Source organism: Oncorhynchus clarkii, chromosome 26, assembly GCF_045791955.1.
Source record: "Oncorhynchus clarkii lewisi isolate Uvic-CL-2024 chromosome 26, UVic_Ocla_1.0, whole genome shotgun sequence".
Classification (NCBI taxonomy): domain Eukaryota; kingdom Metazoa; phylum Chordata; class Actinopteri; order Salmoniformes; family Salmonidae; genus Oncorhynchus; species Oncorhynchus clarkii.
In genome coordinates, this window is record NC_092172.1 from 14,905,188 (window position 1) to 14,923,081 (window position 17,894).

Genomic DNA, 17,894 nt, shown 5'->3' on the forward strand with positions numbered 1-17,894 from the left:
CAGTGCCTATGCAACGTTTATAAATGAGGCCCCATGTCATGAACGAAGGCTTGCTTATTACAGTTTTTTAGCAAGCGTCTATGACAAATCAGGACAGGACGTTTCACTGAGCAGCCAATAGGAACACAGGCTGTAAAACAGTGATCACTAAGGTCATTACAGAAAACACCAGACTGGTACCTATCAGGATTATTTGTGAGGATAACAAAGGAGAGTAGCCTTTTCTGGGTGTTTGGAGTCATACCTTGTGGGATTGGTAATAATCTGAGAAAGATTTAGGGAGTCCCATTGCTTTAGGACTTGGTCAGGTGGTTTAAGCATATCCCAGTTTAGGTTACCTAGCAGGACAACTGAGCACTGAAGGTGATCCTTGGTAAAGATTGCCACTCCCCCACCTTTGGAAGATCTGTCTTGCCGAAAAAGGTTATAGCCAGAAAGGTTAACGTCGGTATTGAAAACACTCTTTCTTAACCACGTCTCAGTAATGGCCAACACATCTGCATTGGAGCTGTGAACCCACACTTTCAATTGATACATTTTACGTAATAAGCTTCTAGTGTTAACGTGCAGAAAACTCTGGCTTTTACGAGAGCAGAAATCAGTGAAACAGATATCAGAGCACACATTAGAATTGGGGCTAGCATAAGGGTGTACATGCACATTTCCAGATATCATCAACAGTAATACAATCAAGGCAACCTTAAAAAGAAAACAATACCAGGAAGTTAGATGCAGTGTGTTTGTTGTTCATTACAATGAGGACTTGCTCTCTCTGTCCGATACAGCTCCTTCATTGGGCATAATAATGAGGGGTTAAGCAGTGGGCAGATAGTAAATCTGCTGGGCTGAAATTGCTCTGCCATTGGACTGACTTGGGACCACTACTGTAAATCTGTCCCATCCAGAAACATAGGGTTGTTTATCACCCAACATATCACTGGACATTGCAAATGTCCTCACCAAACCTGTGTGACGTTACTGAATCACCCAACTCATTATACATCTGCCATGATAGCCAGAGAAAATGTGTGGCAGGAAACAAACAAGTTTAATTAGTTGTGGTTATCTGGTCAGAGCATTCAGATGTAGAAGCAACTGAACTGAGATGTCAGATTCTGTGTCAGTGTTGGATTAGAGAGAGTGTTAGGGCTTGTATAGGGAGGGAGAGAGGGAGCGAGAGATAAATAATCACACTCATTCATCTGATGAGGGGACAGACACTCTTCTGGTCATCTAACACAATATGGACACTAATAAAACATGTAATAAAAGGCTCCAGTATACTTGATTATCATTTAAGTGAGAAATCCTCATGTAGGGTCACTTAGATTATCATGTGACCCATATTGGTGTTTTGGCATGCATATAGTGGCCTAGATTCAACTCATGTCACTATGGTAACATATGGTCAAATTAATATAGATTTTTATAGATTTTGTTGTTGGTTAATAAATCAAGAAAACAAATAATTTTTATTGTCATAAATGTTATTGTTTATAGCCTAAGTAGTATCATAGAAACCTGCTTACAACCTATAACAGCTCATATGACTAAATATCAACACTGATGGAAGGATGGAAATAGCAATTAGTCAATTAGCTCAGGAGATCATGTTGTGTGTGAGAGCGATGCGTAACGAGTGAGGAAGGTGGAACGGTGTATGCTGGGGAAATGGTCTCGTTTCTATCCCAACTCACCTGCAAATCTCGATCTGATACAGACACACCGTTTTCAGTAAACATTTGTTCTAACTAATGCGGGTGTCGTTATTTGTAGAGCCGGACAGGCGCACGTGTATGGAGCTTTTTAGGAGTTGGGAATGCTCGGTAAGCACGTTAGATCCTATTCTTATTAGGCTTCCTGAATGAGGACACGGATGGATATCGTGGCACTGTCAAAATGACACGGACTCTCACTCTCCTCGCTTTCCTTTTCACTTTTATAAAATGTAAGTATTTCATGTATGTGAATTTCGATTGCATTGTCAGTTTAGTTGAAAAATATTCTCTCTACAATGGGTTGTTCTTGCTGAAGTTGTTATAATTGTACCTTCAGAAAGGAGGTTCACTTTTGTAATTCACCTACAGTGCATGTAATACACTATTTAATTTCATGTTAGCCAAGTTTCCATGAGTGATTAAACGTGTTTTTTTTTATTATCAGAGAGGAACATAGTTCAACATGTATTGATGCCTTAATTTCAACAAAATCAATTAGATACAATACTGTCAAGAGAATAACACAATATTTGTGTTACTCTTTATTAGGTCGCACATAGGAGGACATGCAGTGAAGCACATTCACAGGCTAGTCAGCCAACCTGGCCTAAAAGCATTTCATATTATTTACATTAATCCGACACAATCCATTTAGTATGATATGTTATGTTTGGTATGGCATGTATTTATTTGTGGATATCCGTCAACCATTTCACATGATATGTTATTAATTACAATTCGTATGATGTGTTACGAATTTGCAAAACCTACAGTATGTTACGAATTTGCAAATGTACAAAATGTTACGAGTCTTCAAAACACATGATATGTTAAGAATTCCAATTTGCTGTGACTACGGTTAATTTCGTGGCTAACACTAATATTAGCTAGCTGGCTAACATTAGCTGAGTTAGGGTTAAGGTTAGCTAAAATGGTTAGGGGAAGGGTTAGCAAATATGTTAAGTATTTGCAAAGTATCAAAAAGTAGTAATCAGTTGAAAAGTTGCTAATGAACTAAAATGCAAAAGTTGTTAGTTATGAGATTCGAAAATACAACCTTTGGGTTGCTAGATGTTTGCATTATATGCCCACCCACCTTTCATTTTTTGTCTTAAATAACCTTCTGTCTTATGTAACCATACCATAAGTAACATCTCATATCGAACATCTCATTCCAAAATCATGTACATAAATATGGAGTTGGTCCCCCCTTTGCTGCTATAACAGCCTCCACTCTTCTGGGAAGGCTTTCCACTAGGTGTTGGAACATTGCTGCAGGGACTTGCTTCCATTTAATATTAGTGAGGTCGGGCACTGATGTTGGGGGATTAGGCCTGGCTCGCAGTTGGCAGTCCAATTCATCCCAAATGTGTCCGATGGGGTTGAGGTCAAGGCTCTGTGCAGGCCAATCAAGTTCTTCCACACCGATCTCGACAAACCATTTCTGTATGGACCTCGCTTTGTGCACAGGGGCATTGTTATGCTGAAATAGGAAAGGGCCTTCCCCAAACTGTTTCTACAAAGTTCTTAGTATTCTGTAGTATTAAGATTTCCCTTCACTGGAACTAAGGGGCCCCAACCATGAAAAACAGCCCCAGAAATGATTATTCCTCCTCCACCAAACTTTACAGTTGGCACTATGCATTCAAGCAGGTAGCGTTCTCTTGGCATCCGCCAAACCCAGATTTGTCCATCGGACTACCAGATGGTGAAGTGTGATTCATCACTCCAGAGAACACGTTTCCACTGGTGGCAAGCTTTACACCACTCTAGCCGACGCTTGGCATTGCGCATGGTGATCCTAGGCTTCTGTGTGACTGCTCAGCCATGGAAACCCATTTTATGAAGTTCCCAGCGAACAATTCTTGTACTGATGTTGTTTCCAGAGGCAGTTTGGAACTCGGTAGTGAGTGTTGCAACCGAGGAAAGACAATTTTTACGCGCTATGTGCTTCAGCACTTCGCGGTCCCGTTCTGTGATCTTGTGTGGCCTACTACTTCTTGGCTGATCCGTTGTTGCTCTTAGACATTCCCACTTCACAATAACCGCAGTTACAGTTGACCGGTGCAGCTCTAGCAGGGCAGAAATTTGACAAACTGACTTGTTGGAAAGGTGGCATCCTATGACGGTGCCACATTGAAAGTCACTGAGCTCTTCAGTAAGGCCATTCTACTGCCAATGTTTGTCTATGGAGATTCCATGGGGGTGTGCTTCATTTTATACACCTGTCAGCAATGGGTGTGGCTGAAATAGCTAAATCCACTCATTTGAAGGGGTGTCCACATACTTTTATATATACAGTGCATTCGGAAAACATTCTGACCCCTTGACTTTTTCCACATTTTGTTACGTTACAGCCTTATTCTAAAATTGATAAAATAAATACAATTCCCAGCAATCTACACACAATACTCCATAATGACAAAGTGAAAACAGGTTTTTAGATTTTGTTTTACAAATGTATTAAACCTATAAATAACAAATTTTCATAAGTATTTTGACCCTTTGCTATGAGACTAGATGTTGAGCTCCATTTCCATTGATCATCCTTGAGATGTTTGATTGATTTGGAGTCCACCTGTGGTAAATTAAATTGATTGTACGTGATTTGGAAAGGTACACACCTGTCTATATAAGATCCCACAATTGACAGTGCATGTCAGAGCAAAAATCAAGCCATGAGGTCGAAGGAATTGCCCGTAGAGCTCCGAGACAGGATTGTGTCGAGGTACAGATCTGGGGAACGGTACCAAAACATTTCTGCAGCATTGAAGGTCCTCAAGAACACAGTGGCCTCCATCATTTTTAAATGGAATAAGTTTGGAACCACCAAGACTCTTCCTAGAGCTGGCCGCTCAGCCAAACTTTGCAATCGGGGGAGAAGGTCCTTGGTCAGGGAGGTGACCAAGAATCTGATGGTCACTCTGACAGAGCTCTAAAGTTCCTCCGTGGAGACGGAAGAACCTTCCAGAAGGACAACCATCTCTGCAGCACCCCACCAATCAGGCCTTTATGGTAGAGTGGCCAGACGGAAACCACTCCTCAGTAAAAGGCACATGATAGCCCACATGGAGTTTGCCAAAAGGCACCTAAAGACTCTCCAAACATGAGAAACAAGATTCTCTGGTCTTATGAAACCAAGATTGAACTCTTTGGCCTGAATGCAAAGCGTCACGTCTGGAGTAAACCTGGCACCATCCCTACGTTGAAGCATGGTGATGGCAGCATCATGCTGTGGGAATGTTTTTCAGTGGCAGGGACTGGGAGACTAGTCGAGATCGAGGCAAAGATGAACGGAGCAAGGTACAGAGAGGTCCTTGATGAAAACCTGTTCCAGAGCACTCAGGACCTCAGACTGGAGCAAAGGTTCACCTTCCAACAATACAACGACCCTAAGCACAGAGCCAAAACAATGATCAAACATCTCTGGAAAGACCTGAAAATAGCTGTGCAGCAACACACCCCATTCAACCTGACAAAGCTTGACTAGATTTGCATAGAAAAATGGGAGAAACTCCCCAAACACTGGTGTGCCAAGCTTGTAGCGTCATGCCCAAGAAGACTTGATGCTGTAATCTCTGCCAAAGGTTCTTCAGCAAAGTACTGAGTAAAGGGACAGATTTTTTGTTGTTTGTAGATTGATGAGGAAAGAAAGAATAAGGCCGTAACGTAACAAAATGTGGGAAAAGTCAAACCTATTATGTTTCAGTAGCCTTTACAATCAGTCATAAGGGCATTCTGGGTATTATCATAGAAACATGTTGTGTGTATTCACTGTGCTGTTGTTGGAGGATGGGTTTGGTTAAAAGGTTTCCAACAAATGGGCATCAAATGGGCATGACTACCACAATAACACAGATGAAGGAGCTTAGACCGGCCCTTCTCAAGAAGAGTAAGTCACTGGGAAGTCACTGAGAGAGTAAAGGATCATATATCACACTTTGCCTATACAGTACACTGGCCATTTACAGCACCTTCTTGCAAGTGAATTTGACTGCTGGGATAGATGCTATGTGTATCTTTTTACTTGTCCACTCTGTCTTGTTGGTACGCTGTCATAACATGTATGGCCTGAAAATAAAGCCAGGAGAACTGGCTAAAGCACACAGACCTGGCTGGTGACCAGGCTACATAGTCTGTCTGTACTCAGCATGGAGAACCTGGCAGTAATATTCTAACCATACAGATAAATGCCACAGTGTTCTGTAATCAGTAGGACCTCTGGCATGTCTTGAGGGCCTTTACTGAAATCCAGATGACAGGATGTTTTTTGCCTGCTGTTTCTATTGGGTCAAAAGACAGGGTTATTATGCACCTCCCAATCTCGTCATAGATGCAATGAGAGAATGCAGTATTTTGGAGCATAGAGCAGAGTGACCTTTTTAAAAGTCAACCATTGCTGATTTAGTCACTATATTAACCCCACTGCCCTCTGCTGCCAATCAAGATAATGTCAATGCCACACTTTTAAAGTGTTGCCATTAAAAGGCATGTACATTCAAATCAAATCAAATGTTATTTGTCACATACACCTTACCGTGAAATGCTTACTTACAAGTCCTTAACCAACAAAGCAGTTCAAGAAATGGAGTTAAGACAAAAAACAGAAAGTAACACAAGAAAATTACATAACACTAACGAGGCTATATACAGGGGGTACCTGTACCGAGTCAATGTGCGGGGGTACAGGTTAGTCAAGGTCATTTGTACATGTAGGTAGGGATAAAGTGACTATGCATAGATAATAAACAGTGTCAATGTGAATAGCCATTTGATTAATTGTTCAGCAGTCTTATGGCTTGGGTGTAGAAGCAGTTAAGGAGCCTTTTGGACCTAGACTTGGTGCTCCGGTACCACTTGCAATGCGTTAGCAGAGAGAACAGTCTATGACTTGGGTGACTGGAGTCTTTGATAATTTTTTGGGCCTTCCTCTGACTCCCCTTAGTGTATAGGTCTTGGATGGCAGAAAGCTTGGCCCCAGTGATGTACTGGGCCATATGCACTACCCTCTGTAGCGCCTTACGGTCAGATGCAGAGCAGTTACCATACCAGGCGGTGATGCAACCGGTCAGGATGCTCTCGATGGTGCAGCTGTAGAATTTTTTGAGGATCTGGGGACCCATGCCAAATCTTTTCAGTCTCCTGAGGGGGAAAAGGTGGTGTCGTGCCCTCTTCACGACTGTCTTGGTGTGTTTGGAGCATGATAGTTCGTTGGTGATGTGGACACTAAGGAACTTGAAACTCTCGACCCGCTCCACTACAGCCCTGTCGATGTTAATGGGGGCCTGTTCAGCCCTCTTTCTCCTGTAGTCCACGATCAGCTCCTTTGTCTTGCTCACATTGAGGGAGAGGTTGTTCTACTGGCACCACACTGCCAGGTATCTGACCTCCCTATAGCCTGTCTCCCCTTTCAAGACCCAGTTGATACATACATACGCGCACACACACACACACACACACACACACACACACACACACACACACACACACAGTGTAATAGCCCTTCTCAGCAGGTAGTGATTACTTGTTTGAATTGCCTGCTCTCCCACTGGCCAGTGCCCTTCACCTCTGGGTAAAGAGTGTGGATATTTGACAGCAGCCTCCCAGGGCTTTGACAACATGCCATCTGTCTTGTAGAGGACCTCTGTCTTGTAGAGTCCACCTTACTGATGATAGGGGAGCCATGGAAACATGCACCAGTCTATGAGGGAGTCCTGTTGGACACTCAACTCTCAACTCTACATGAAGCTATACCTTGATAATTAGGATTTGTGGTAATTGCCTGGCACAAACTGGCACTGATAATATACTATTGGGAAGGGATCTATAGTCAAAACTTGTATCTTATTTTTAGCTACCATTATCCATAATGTGAATCAATACTATGCATGCCAGTCTCCCTTAGCTAAAAGTAGAGGAGAGTCCGACTGCATCACTTCTTGTTTTTATAAGAAACAATTTATTTAAAATTCCAAATTGTTTGCATAGTCAATTTACACACAGCACTGACACACACACTTACCCCACCAGACATGCCACCAGGGGCCTTTTCACAGTCCCCAAATCCATAACAAATTTAAGAAAATGTACAGTATTATATAGAGCCATTATTGCATGGAACTCCCTCCCATCAAAGATTGCTCAAGTAAACAGCAAATTTGGTTTAAAAAAAACAACGCCTCTCCCCTATTTGAGCTAGATATTGTTTGTATGTACTGATATGTAGGCTATGTAACATTTTAAATGTATGTAGTTCTGTCCTTGAGCTGTTCTTGTCTATTAATGTTCAGTATTATTTCATGTTTTGTGTGGACCCCAGGAAGAGTAGCTGCTGCTATCGCAACAGCTAATGGGGATCCTAATAAAATACCAAATACCACATTATGAATCTTCAAATTAATATTTTTCAGTGCAACAGTCTTAGCAGTTATTGTAAAGATTACTTCAGGGCATGTACCATTTGACTAAGCATTTTTCTCCAAAACAATTTCTCCTGACTGGGCTACTCAGCTACTCTCTGCTACTGTATGACAGAGCATTACTCACTATAGAGGAGGGCTGGTGGGGGAAGAGAGGGTTGTTGGTGGAAGAGAGGGTGTTTTATCATCTACGCCTCCCTGTCCTTCCTCCCTCGGGGGGGGGGGGGGTTGGGAGGGGGGGGGGGGGGTTGACTTGCACGTTGTTTATCAAGGAGCAGAGGGTGTGCTGGTTTGTTTCATGTGATGGTATTCCTGGCTGGAGCTCACATAAGACAAAAGGCTGATCATGTGGCTTTAGGCTCTGGCTCTGCAACATGCAGAATCATTAACACTGCAGAAACATCTCCCCTCCCATATCCCGGATGTTAATTATTCCGCAGGTAGCTCCAAGGCCCTCATATATTTTTTTACTATATATTTAACAAAGCCCAAGGCCTATCAGACAGGCATTCTCCCCTGTGGGAGTTTGTCTCACACTTTAGTATGCAGTTTGTTTGGAGTGCTATTAAACACCTCCAGGTACAAGGGTATAAAAACCAGGAAGGGTCACAGTAGGTGTTTTGTTCTGCTCCTCTTTGTCCTGGGTTGGGGAGCTGAAAGGCTGAAACACTGCAGAGTCGGCAACACAGTTTTCATCCAGTCCACACTGGGCCATAAAACATGCTCCATGAAACAACATAAAAAGACAGGCGTGACAGTCCAGCTATAAAACCAGTGACTAAACACAACAGATACAGCCAGTGGGTCTTTTTTTTATCGCACAGTAATCTAGTTTTGTCATTGTTATAACACAATTTCAATAAAGGTAACAACTGTGACTATTTCTCGTAACTATCTCCAAATCACTGTTGACTCTATCCATAGGTGGCAGTTGTGCGGACTCAGAGGAGCGTCTGATGAACTGTCTGCTGGGAAAGGATCGCTACAACAAGCTGATCCGCCCAGCTGTGAACAGGACAGAGCGGGTTACTGTCAAACTACAGGTGTCCCTGGCCCAACTCATCAGTGTGGTGAGTCTCATGATAGCCATTCCATAGAGCCAGTTAGAGGCCCTGAGATGGAGAGGAGAGATGGGGCAGATGAGTGAGACCACAGAGGGAGAGGAGAGAGCAGAGATGAGAGAACAGAAAGGGAGAGCAGAGCTCAGAGGAGTCAGTGGCAACCATGTTAATTACTTACACACATTCTACTGAAAGGCCCTGGCCCTAATGACAGCATGGGTATAGGATGGATCTGGCAGGGCTATGCTCTCCATCTCTGTCATGTCCAGATTGAAACTTCAGCACATTGCGTTAGAAGGAGCTGTAAAAGCTGCTGCAGGAGAGGACGTTGGAGTCCCACACTGATTTACAGGGTCCCTCCCTCCCTTCCTTTCAGCCCAGGCATGGCCCAGAGAATAACAGCACGACACATACGTCCTCTGTTTATGGCCTCTTATTGTCCTCCTCTTCTTTGGTAATTGAAATTTGAATGTCCTGTAAAGTGTAATGGTATGAGAAGTGTGATATAGTTGTTTTAAAGCATTGTGCTGCTGCGTGCATTGGAGGTTTGCCCACTCTGCTGCCCACTCCTTTTTAGGGGTGTTCGTTTTACTTGCTGTTCAGAGTTGATGCAAGGGCTCTGTGGATTTATCAACAGGACCAACGGCACTCAGATGGCAGATGTGTCCCAGGCGAAGGGTGTCATTTATCTTAAGAATTGATGAATTGAATTTATTCAGCATGGAAACACATCTCTCACTTTTACTCTCTTCTAAATCAAGCATGTGCACTAGCGGAATGCATGTGTCCTGGAGTCTGTACGTGTGTCTGAGTTTTGTCATTAAACATGCTTTGTGTGTCGTATAGTAAATAGTCTGTTTTTAAATGAAGCTAACACTGACATTTTCCTTTCCAGAATGAGAGAGAGCAGATTATGACCACCAATGTTTGGCTCACACAGGTAAGCGTGAAGATTATGGCCCTATCCTATTAATCATTCATTACTCAGTCTGTCCCCTCGTCCATCTCCAGCTCCAGTGTCCTTGTCACTGAACCTGAATTAAAGCAGAACCATGCCTCTGACTCAGACAATCCGGAACAGAACAGACTGATAATTGTGCCCACACCATTCACCACTTTTCATTTCAATGATAATTAAGTGTGTCATTGGGAATGATCTGGTGTTGGGAGAGGTCCTTATGTGACTGAGTGCAACAGTTAGAACAGTGAGGGTAGCCTATCAGTTAAGAGCGTTGGGCCAGTAACCGAAAGGTCGCTGGTTCGAATCCCCGAGCTGACTAGGTGAAACATCTCTCTATGTGCCCTTGAACAAGTCACTTAACCCTAATTGCTCATCTAAGTCCCTCTGGATAAGAGCGTCTGCTAAATGACTGAAATGTTAAATATGTAACCCCCCTGTCTCTTCAGCACTGGGATGACTACAGGCTATCATGGGACCCTTCTCAATATGATGGCATTGACAAGCTACGTATTCCTTCCAGACACATCTGGCTACCTGATATTGTGCTCTATAACAAGTAAGTAAGCATTATTCATTTTCCAAATGACAAACACATTTTCTCATGTAATTTATGGATCATGAAAATCAAATGTGTGATTGTAATACATTTTCTCATGTAATTTACGGATCATGAAAATCAAATGTGTGATTGTAATAAATTTTCTCATGAAGACATAATACGTTTCTGTAATGGAGTCCTCTCCCCCTACCTCCCTCATCACTCTCTCCATAGTGCGGATGGAACCTATGAGGTAACAGTCTTCACCAATGCCATTGTCCAGTTCAACGGCAGCATCTTCTGGCTCCCTCCGGCCATCTATAAGAGTGCCTGCAAGATCGAGGTCAAGCACTTCCCCTTTGACCAGCAGAACTGCACGCTCAAGTTCCGGTCATGGACCTACGACCACACCGAGCTCGATTTGGTCCTGAAGACAGGGGTGGCCAGCATGGACGACTTCACTCCCAGTGGGGAATGGGACATCTTGGCCCTTCCGGGCAGGCGGACGGTTAACCCTCTGGATCCTACCTACGTGGACCTCACCTATGACTTCATCATCAAGAGGAAGCCGCTGTTCTACACCATCAACCTAATCATCCCCTGTGTCCTCATCACCTCTCTGGCCATCCTGGTCTTCTACCTGCCGTCTGACTGTGGGGAGAAGATGACTCTGTGTATCTCAGTCCTCCTGGCCCTCACTGTGTTCCTCCTCCTGATCTCCAAGATCGTCCCTCCCACCTCGCTGGACGTGCCTCTGATCGGGAAGTACCTAATGTTCACCATGGTGCTGGTGACCTTCTCCATCATCACCAGTGTGTGTGTGCTCAACGTGCACCACCGCTCCCCCAGCACACACACCATGCCCTCCTGGGTCAAGGTAGTGTTCCTCAACAAGCTGCCCCATCTGCTCTTCATGAGACGCCCGAAGAATAACTCTGCCCGCCAGCGGCTACGCCAGCAGAGACAACTCCGAGCTCGCAGATCCATCCTGGCGGACCTGGGCTACCCTGCCACTGCCATGTCCAAAACAGCCACCGCTGCTGCCATGTCTTCCTCCTCTGCCTCGGCCTTCTCCTCCCCGGGACACTTTTACAACAAAGTCACAGCTCCGCTGGGGTACACCCACACCTTCACAAAGGGGGAAGCCTGCTCCACCGAGTTCCTGCCCAACAGCTTCCCCTCCTCCCAGGACCTCCGCCATAGAGGCAGCCCAGACTGGGGGGGAGATGTTCAGGAGGCAGTGGACGGGGTCCGCTTCGTGGCTGATCACATGATGGGGGACGATGATAACCAGAATGTAAGTGATCCATGACCATGTCAGTGGGGTTAGTGTTGTGAAATGAGCTGGAGTTAGAACTCAAATAAGTGTTTTTTATCCTTGGTCCTGGAGAGATGTAGTGTGTACAGCTTAGTACTTTTAACACCTGGCTCCACTAATGATCATGACCTTGATCAGCTGGACCAGTTGTGTAAATGCTGGTCTAGGACAAAAGCCTGCACACACTGTAGTCCTCAAAGACCAGGAATGAAGAATACTGGGATGTGGGGTAGTTGAGAATACAATCCAGTAAAATAACCCAGACTGTTGTAATAGATTGTTTTCATAAATAAATCAATGTAAAAGTGAGGTGACCAGGCTTGAAAAATGTCCACCTTCAAAAACTGCAGAGGAGAGGGGTGAAAGGGTCAGTAGCTGCTACAAGGTCTGGCTCAGTAATATTTACACTGGTGCTTTCTCTTTGTTTCTTCATCTTATATTACATTTGCATCACTTTTAAACTCATCAATCACATATTGTACTCCATACCCAATTTCTGCATGCCGCAGGTGTTACCGTATGAACATGACAGTAATGTGACCATACCTTGTTCTCTTTGTGTTCCCAGGTGATCGAGGACTGGAAGTATGTGGCAATGGTGGTGGACCGTATGTTCCTGTGGATCTTTATAATAGTGTGTGTGACTGGAACCCTGGGTCTCTTCCTCCAGCCTCTATTTCAGCATTCAATAGTCCCCATCCAGCAGCCCAGCTCAGACACACCCCGTACCTGAACCCCCCCCCCCCAAGAAGTATGTGGGTCATACATAGAAATGATGGTCATAGAACATCAACCAATGCCATGTGGCCTACAGCAATACAAGTCTCTGTATCTCTTTCTGTTTCTACTACCTGGTCTTAACACGGCACATCGGTACAAGGAAGAGTTGACTTTTTCCATATAGTTGAAGCAGAGATGCAAAGATGTCCCTCTAAAACCAGACTGAAAGTACAAACATTACCCGCGTGGAGTAATAACCCAAATAATACGTCAGATATCATTTGACTCCCGATTTCTCTCCCATGTTATATCACCCTGTTGTTGAAATGTAATGGAAAAACATCTAGAAATGTATAAAAAGGTCAGTGAGTTTGATTAAATTCATTAACACCCAATAAAGTCTAAAGTAGTGGGGTACTAAATGAAATGATGTTCAGTGTGATCAAATAAAATAGCTTGGCTAGGTCACATTGATAAGATGGATATTGGGCAAAATCATGTAGCTCAGAACATTATGATTCAAGCTAGGGTGTTATAAAGTGGCCTCCTAACTGATACACCTGATACACCTGGTCTATAACCTGGGAATTACTGGGGATATTCCCCACAGATGTATTATTTTGATGCAATAAACAGTTCCAGTTTAAAAAACATATTTGTACTGTTTATTTTGTTATGTCTAAGTTTCCTGATTTAACCATAAACAGAAACATAAAGGCAGTGAGCCTAATAGTGAAACAGACACACAAGAAGTTAGGTATTGTGCCATCTACTGGTCACATTTTAATGCCCACTCTGGCATCACATCCATTGATATTGCACGGACTCTCTGGCTATAGGTATCACTCTCTCCTTCGATCAATCACCAGAACCCTGTGACTTTATGTCACATCAGCTGCTAATGACAAGGCAAAGCAGCTCTGTTCCTGACTCATTAAACATGTGAATCTCCTAACTATGATGATATGTGATTACACTGACAGTTTAAACATCAGCCTGCCTACTGGGGAGGTTAGGAATACCGCACTGGCTTCTAGGAAATGTGCAAGCTGGGTACTTTTAACTTAATATGATGATTGATTGTACCCTTCTAACATGCTTACACCTCTCCGAAAGAGTAGCCTCTTTACTAAATGGGATCTTTATCATCTTTGTTGGTCTGTCTTGCCAATGTTTATAGTACTATACCTATGTCCTGATGTTAATCTTTCTGGTTTCTGTTTTGTCTGAATTTTGGGGGTGGAATTACAATAATAGTGTTCAAATAATTGTGAATAATGCTTTATCTATACAGCCACACTGGCATGACAATAACATAACAGCACACGTCTTCTGTTTTATCAGCTCGATAAGCACAGATGTAACATGTTAACACAGTCCTCAGATTTTTTTACAGCAGCAGGCCATTATTGTTTTTGTCATACCTTAGGAGAGACCTTGGTAATAGGCAGGATTCGTACTCTTAATGAAAGTGGATTGATAGTTTAAAGCTGCATCCACAGTAATACGTTAAAAGGGGGCTGCAGGTTAATGGAAGTCTAGCTCCGATATGAGGTATGTGAAGGCTGCTTGTCAAGAGGGGGTTGGGGATGATTGGTCTGGGCTTTGTGTGAGCTTTGGTGTGGTGTGAGTGCAGTTGAGAGCATCTTTCAGACTCAGTGGATGACTTCTCTTGGAACTATTATTATTTCCTTTAATGCGATTTTTCTTGAATACCTTGCACACACTGTAAAACACATTGGTGCATTGTAAGTGTTTTATCATAACGCTGCTGTTTACCCTTTTTCCTGGCTTTACTTCTGTCCATTGTGACTTGAAGAACAATAGTGTATTGTATCACGTACGTAAAACGTTACCAGTTACCCCAAGTCGTCGATGACCGAGTGGTGCAACAGTATACCTCTGTCCATGGCGATGAACTCTTGTTTCGCGTGAATTGAAGCGGTCTCGCCGTTGAAACGCCAGATACTGTACTTTTGCCCTCAGTTCTAACACTCACATAGTTTGCCACTTTACATTATACAACAGTCTACACCAAGTCAACCAGGTATTTTCAGCCACTTTCATACATCTGAACGAATCATTGATTCAATGTCAACAAGCCACCGTGCTTCTACACCTGCATTTGCTTGCTGTTTGGGGTTTTAGGCTGGGTTTCTGTACAGCACTTTGATATATCAGCTGATGTAAGGGCTATATAAATACATTTGATTTGAACAAGGAATTTCGTTTGAATTTGTGAACTGAATAGTCTCCTAGCCCCATCCATATAGTCTCCTAGCCCCATCCATATAGTCTCCTAGCCCCACCCATATAGTCTCCTAGCCCCATCCATATAGTCTCCTAGCCCCATCCATATAGTCTCCTAGCCCCATCCATATAGTCTCCTAGCCCCATCCATATAGTCTCCTAGCCCCATCCATATAGTCTCCTAGCCCCATCCATATAGTTTCCTAGCCCCATCCATATAGTCTCCTAGCCCCATCCATATAGTCACCTAGCCCCATCCATATAGTTTCCTAGCCCCATCCATATAGTCTCCTAGCCCACACCATATAGTCTCCTAGCCCCATCCATATAGTCTCCTAGCCCCATCCATATAGTCTCCTAGCCCCATCCATATAGTCTCCTAGCCCCATCCATATAGTCTCCTAGCCCACACCATATAGTCTCCTAGCCCCATCCATATAGTCTCCTAGCCCCATCCATATAGTCTCCAAGCCCCATCCATATAGTCTCCTAGCCCCATCCATATAGTTTCCTAGCCCCATCCATATAGTCTCCTAGCCCCATCCATATAGTCTCCTAGCCCCATCCATATAGTCTCCTAGCCCCATCCATATAGTCTCCTAGCCCCATCTATATAGTCACCTAGCCCCATCCATATAGTCTCCTAGCCCCATCCATATAGTCTCCTAGCCCCATCCATATAGTCTCCTAGCCCCATCCATATAGTCTCCTAGCCCCATCCATGTAGTCTCCTAGCCCCATCCATGTAGTCTCCTAGCCCCATCCATATAGTCTCCTAGCCCCATCCATATAGTCTCCTAGCCCCATCCATATAGTCTCCTAGCCCCATCCATGTAGTCTCCTAGCCCCATCAAATCAAATCAAATTTATTTATATAGCCCTTCGTACATCAGCTGATATCTCAAAGTGCTGTACAGAAACCCAGCCTAAAACCCCAAACAGCAAGCAATGCAGGTGTAGAAGCACGGTGGCTAGGAAAAACTCCCTAGAAAGGCCAAAACCTAGGAAGAAACCTAGAGAGGAACCAGGCTATGTGGGGTGGCCAGTCCTCTTCTGGCTGTGCCGGGTGGAGATTGTAACAGAACATGGCCAAGATGTTCAAATGTTCATAAATGACCAGCATGGTCAAATAATAATAATCACAGGCAGAACAGTTGAAACTGGAGCAGCAGCACAGCCAGATGGACTGGGGACAGCAAGGAGTCTTCATGTCAGGTAGTCCTGAGGCATGGTCCTAGGGCTCAGGTCTTCAGAGAGAGAGAAAGAAAGAGAGAAAGAGAGAATTAGAGAGAGCATACTTAAATTCACACAGGACACTGGATAGGACAGGAGAAGTACTCCAGATATAACAAACTGACCCTAGCCCCCCGACACATAAACTACTGCAGCATAAATACTGGAGGCTGAGACAGGAGGGGTCAGGAGACACTGTGGCTCCATCTGAGGACACCCCCGGACAGGGCCAAACAGGAAGGATATAACCCCACCCACTTTGCCAAAGCACAGCCCCCACACCACTAGAGGGATATCTTCAACCACCAACTTACCATCCTGAGACAAGGCCGAGTATAGCCCACAAAGTTCTCCGCCACGGCACAACCCAAGGGGGGGCGCCAACCCATCCATGTAGTCTCCTAGCCCCATCCACATAGTCTCCTAGCCCCATCCATATAGTCTCCTAGCCCCATCCATATAGTCTCCTAGCCCCATCCATATAGTCTCCTAGCCCCATCCATATAGTCTCCTAGCCCATCCATGTAGTCTCCTAACCCCATCCATGTAGCCACCTAGTCCCATCCATATAGTTTCCTAGCCCCATCCATATAGTCTCCTAGCCCCATCCATGTAGTCTCCTAGCCCCATCCATATAGTATCCTAGCCCCATCCATATAGTCTCCTAGCCCCATCCATATAGTCTCCTAGCCCCACCCATATAGTCTCCTAGCCCCATCCATGTAGTCTCCTAGCCCCATCCATATAGTCTCCTAGCCCCATCCATATAGTCTCCTAGCCCCATCCATATAGTCTCCTAGCCCCATCCATATAGTCTCCTAGCCCCATCCATGTAGTCTCCTAGCCCCATCCATATAGTCTCCTAGCCCCATCCATGTAGTCTCCTAACCCCATCCATATAGTTTCCTAGCCCCATCCATGTAGTCTCCTAGCCCCATCCATGTAGACTCCTAGCCCCATCCATATAGTCTCCTAGCCCCATCCATGTAGTCTCCTAGCCCCATCCATATAGTCTCCTAGCCCCATCCATATAGTCTCCTAGCCCCATCCATGTAGACTCCTAGCCCCATCCATATAGTCTCCTAGCCCCATCCATGTAGTCTCCTAGCCCCATCCATATAGTCTCCTAGCCCCATCCATATAGTCTCCTAGCCCCATCCGTGTAGTCTCCTAGCCCCATCCATATAGTCTCCTAGCCCCATCCATATAGTCTCCTAGCCCCATCCATGTAGACTCCTAGCCCCATCCATATAGTCTCCTAGCCCCATCCATATAGTCTCCTAGCCCCATCCATATAGTCTCCTAGCCCCACCCAAATTGAATTGAACGATGAGTTATCGATTCTGTTGAGATTATAGACTGCATTCTATAGGCCTAGGCCAGAAATCAGATACGTTATTAGTGATACATACAGTATATACAAACGTCGACTGTGAAAGCAGTCTGGTGCGAGGTGACTCCAATTCCTGAAACTACCCGGCTGTGGGGGTTAAAGCGGCGACGTTATGATTGACTACCCTGTTTTCGTACCCTCCCTCTCCTGCAACCTTCCCTCAACCCGCGCGCAGTTTGCTTCCCAGCGTCTGTAGCAGCTTGTCGGCACCGCGCGCTTTCATTACTCCCACTTCCCACTTTCTCTCTTCTTTTGCCTCCGTATCCTGATAGATTGAGGATTC

At 44.4% G+C, this 17,894-nt stretch overlaps 1 protein-coding gene across 1 annotated transcript; it reads left to right on the forward strand.

Annotated features, from left to right (window-relative positions):
* The first annotated feature begins 1,619 nt into the window (after positions 1 to 1,619).
* On the forward strand, positions 1,620 to 13,386 carry LOC139384399 (neuronal acetylcholine receptor subunit beta-4-like). Its single transcript, XM_071129148.1, has 6 exons — positions 1,620 to 1,948; positions 9,062 to 9,207; positions 10,094 to 10,138; positions 10,606 to 10,715; positions 10,932 to 11,994; positions 12,584 to 13,386. The coding sequence occupies exons 1-6, from the start codon at positions 1,900 to 1,902 to the stop codon at positions 12,746 to 12,748; spliced, it is 1,578 nt and encodes a 525-aa protein (XP_070985249.1). The 5' UTR covers positions 1,620 to 1,899; the 3' UTR covers positions 12,749 to 13,386.
* The last annotated feature ends 4,508 nt before the right edge of the window (positions 13,387 to 17,894 follow it).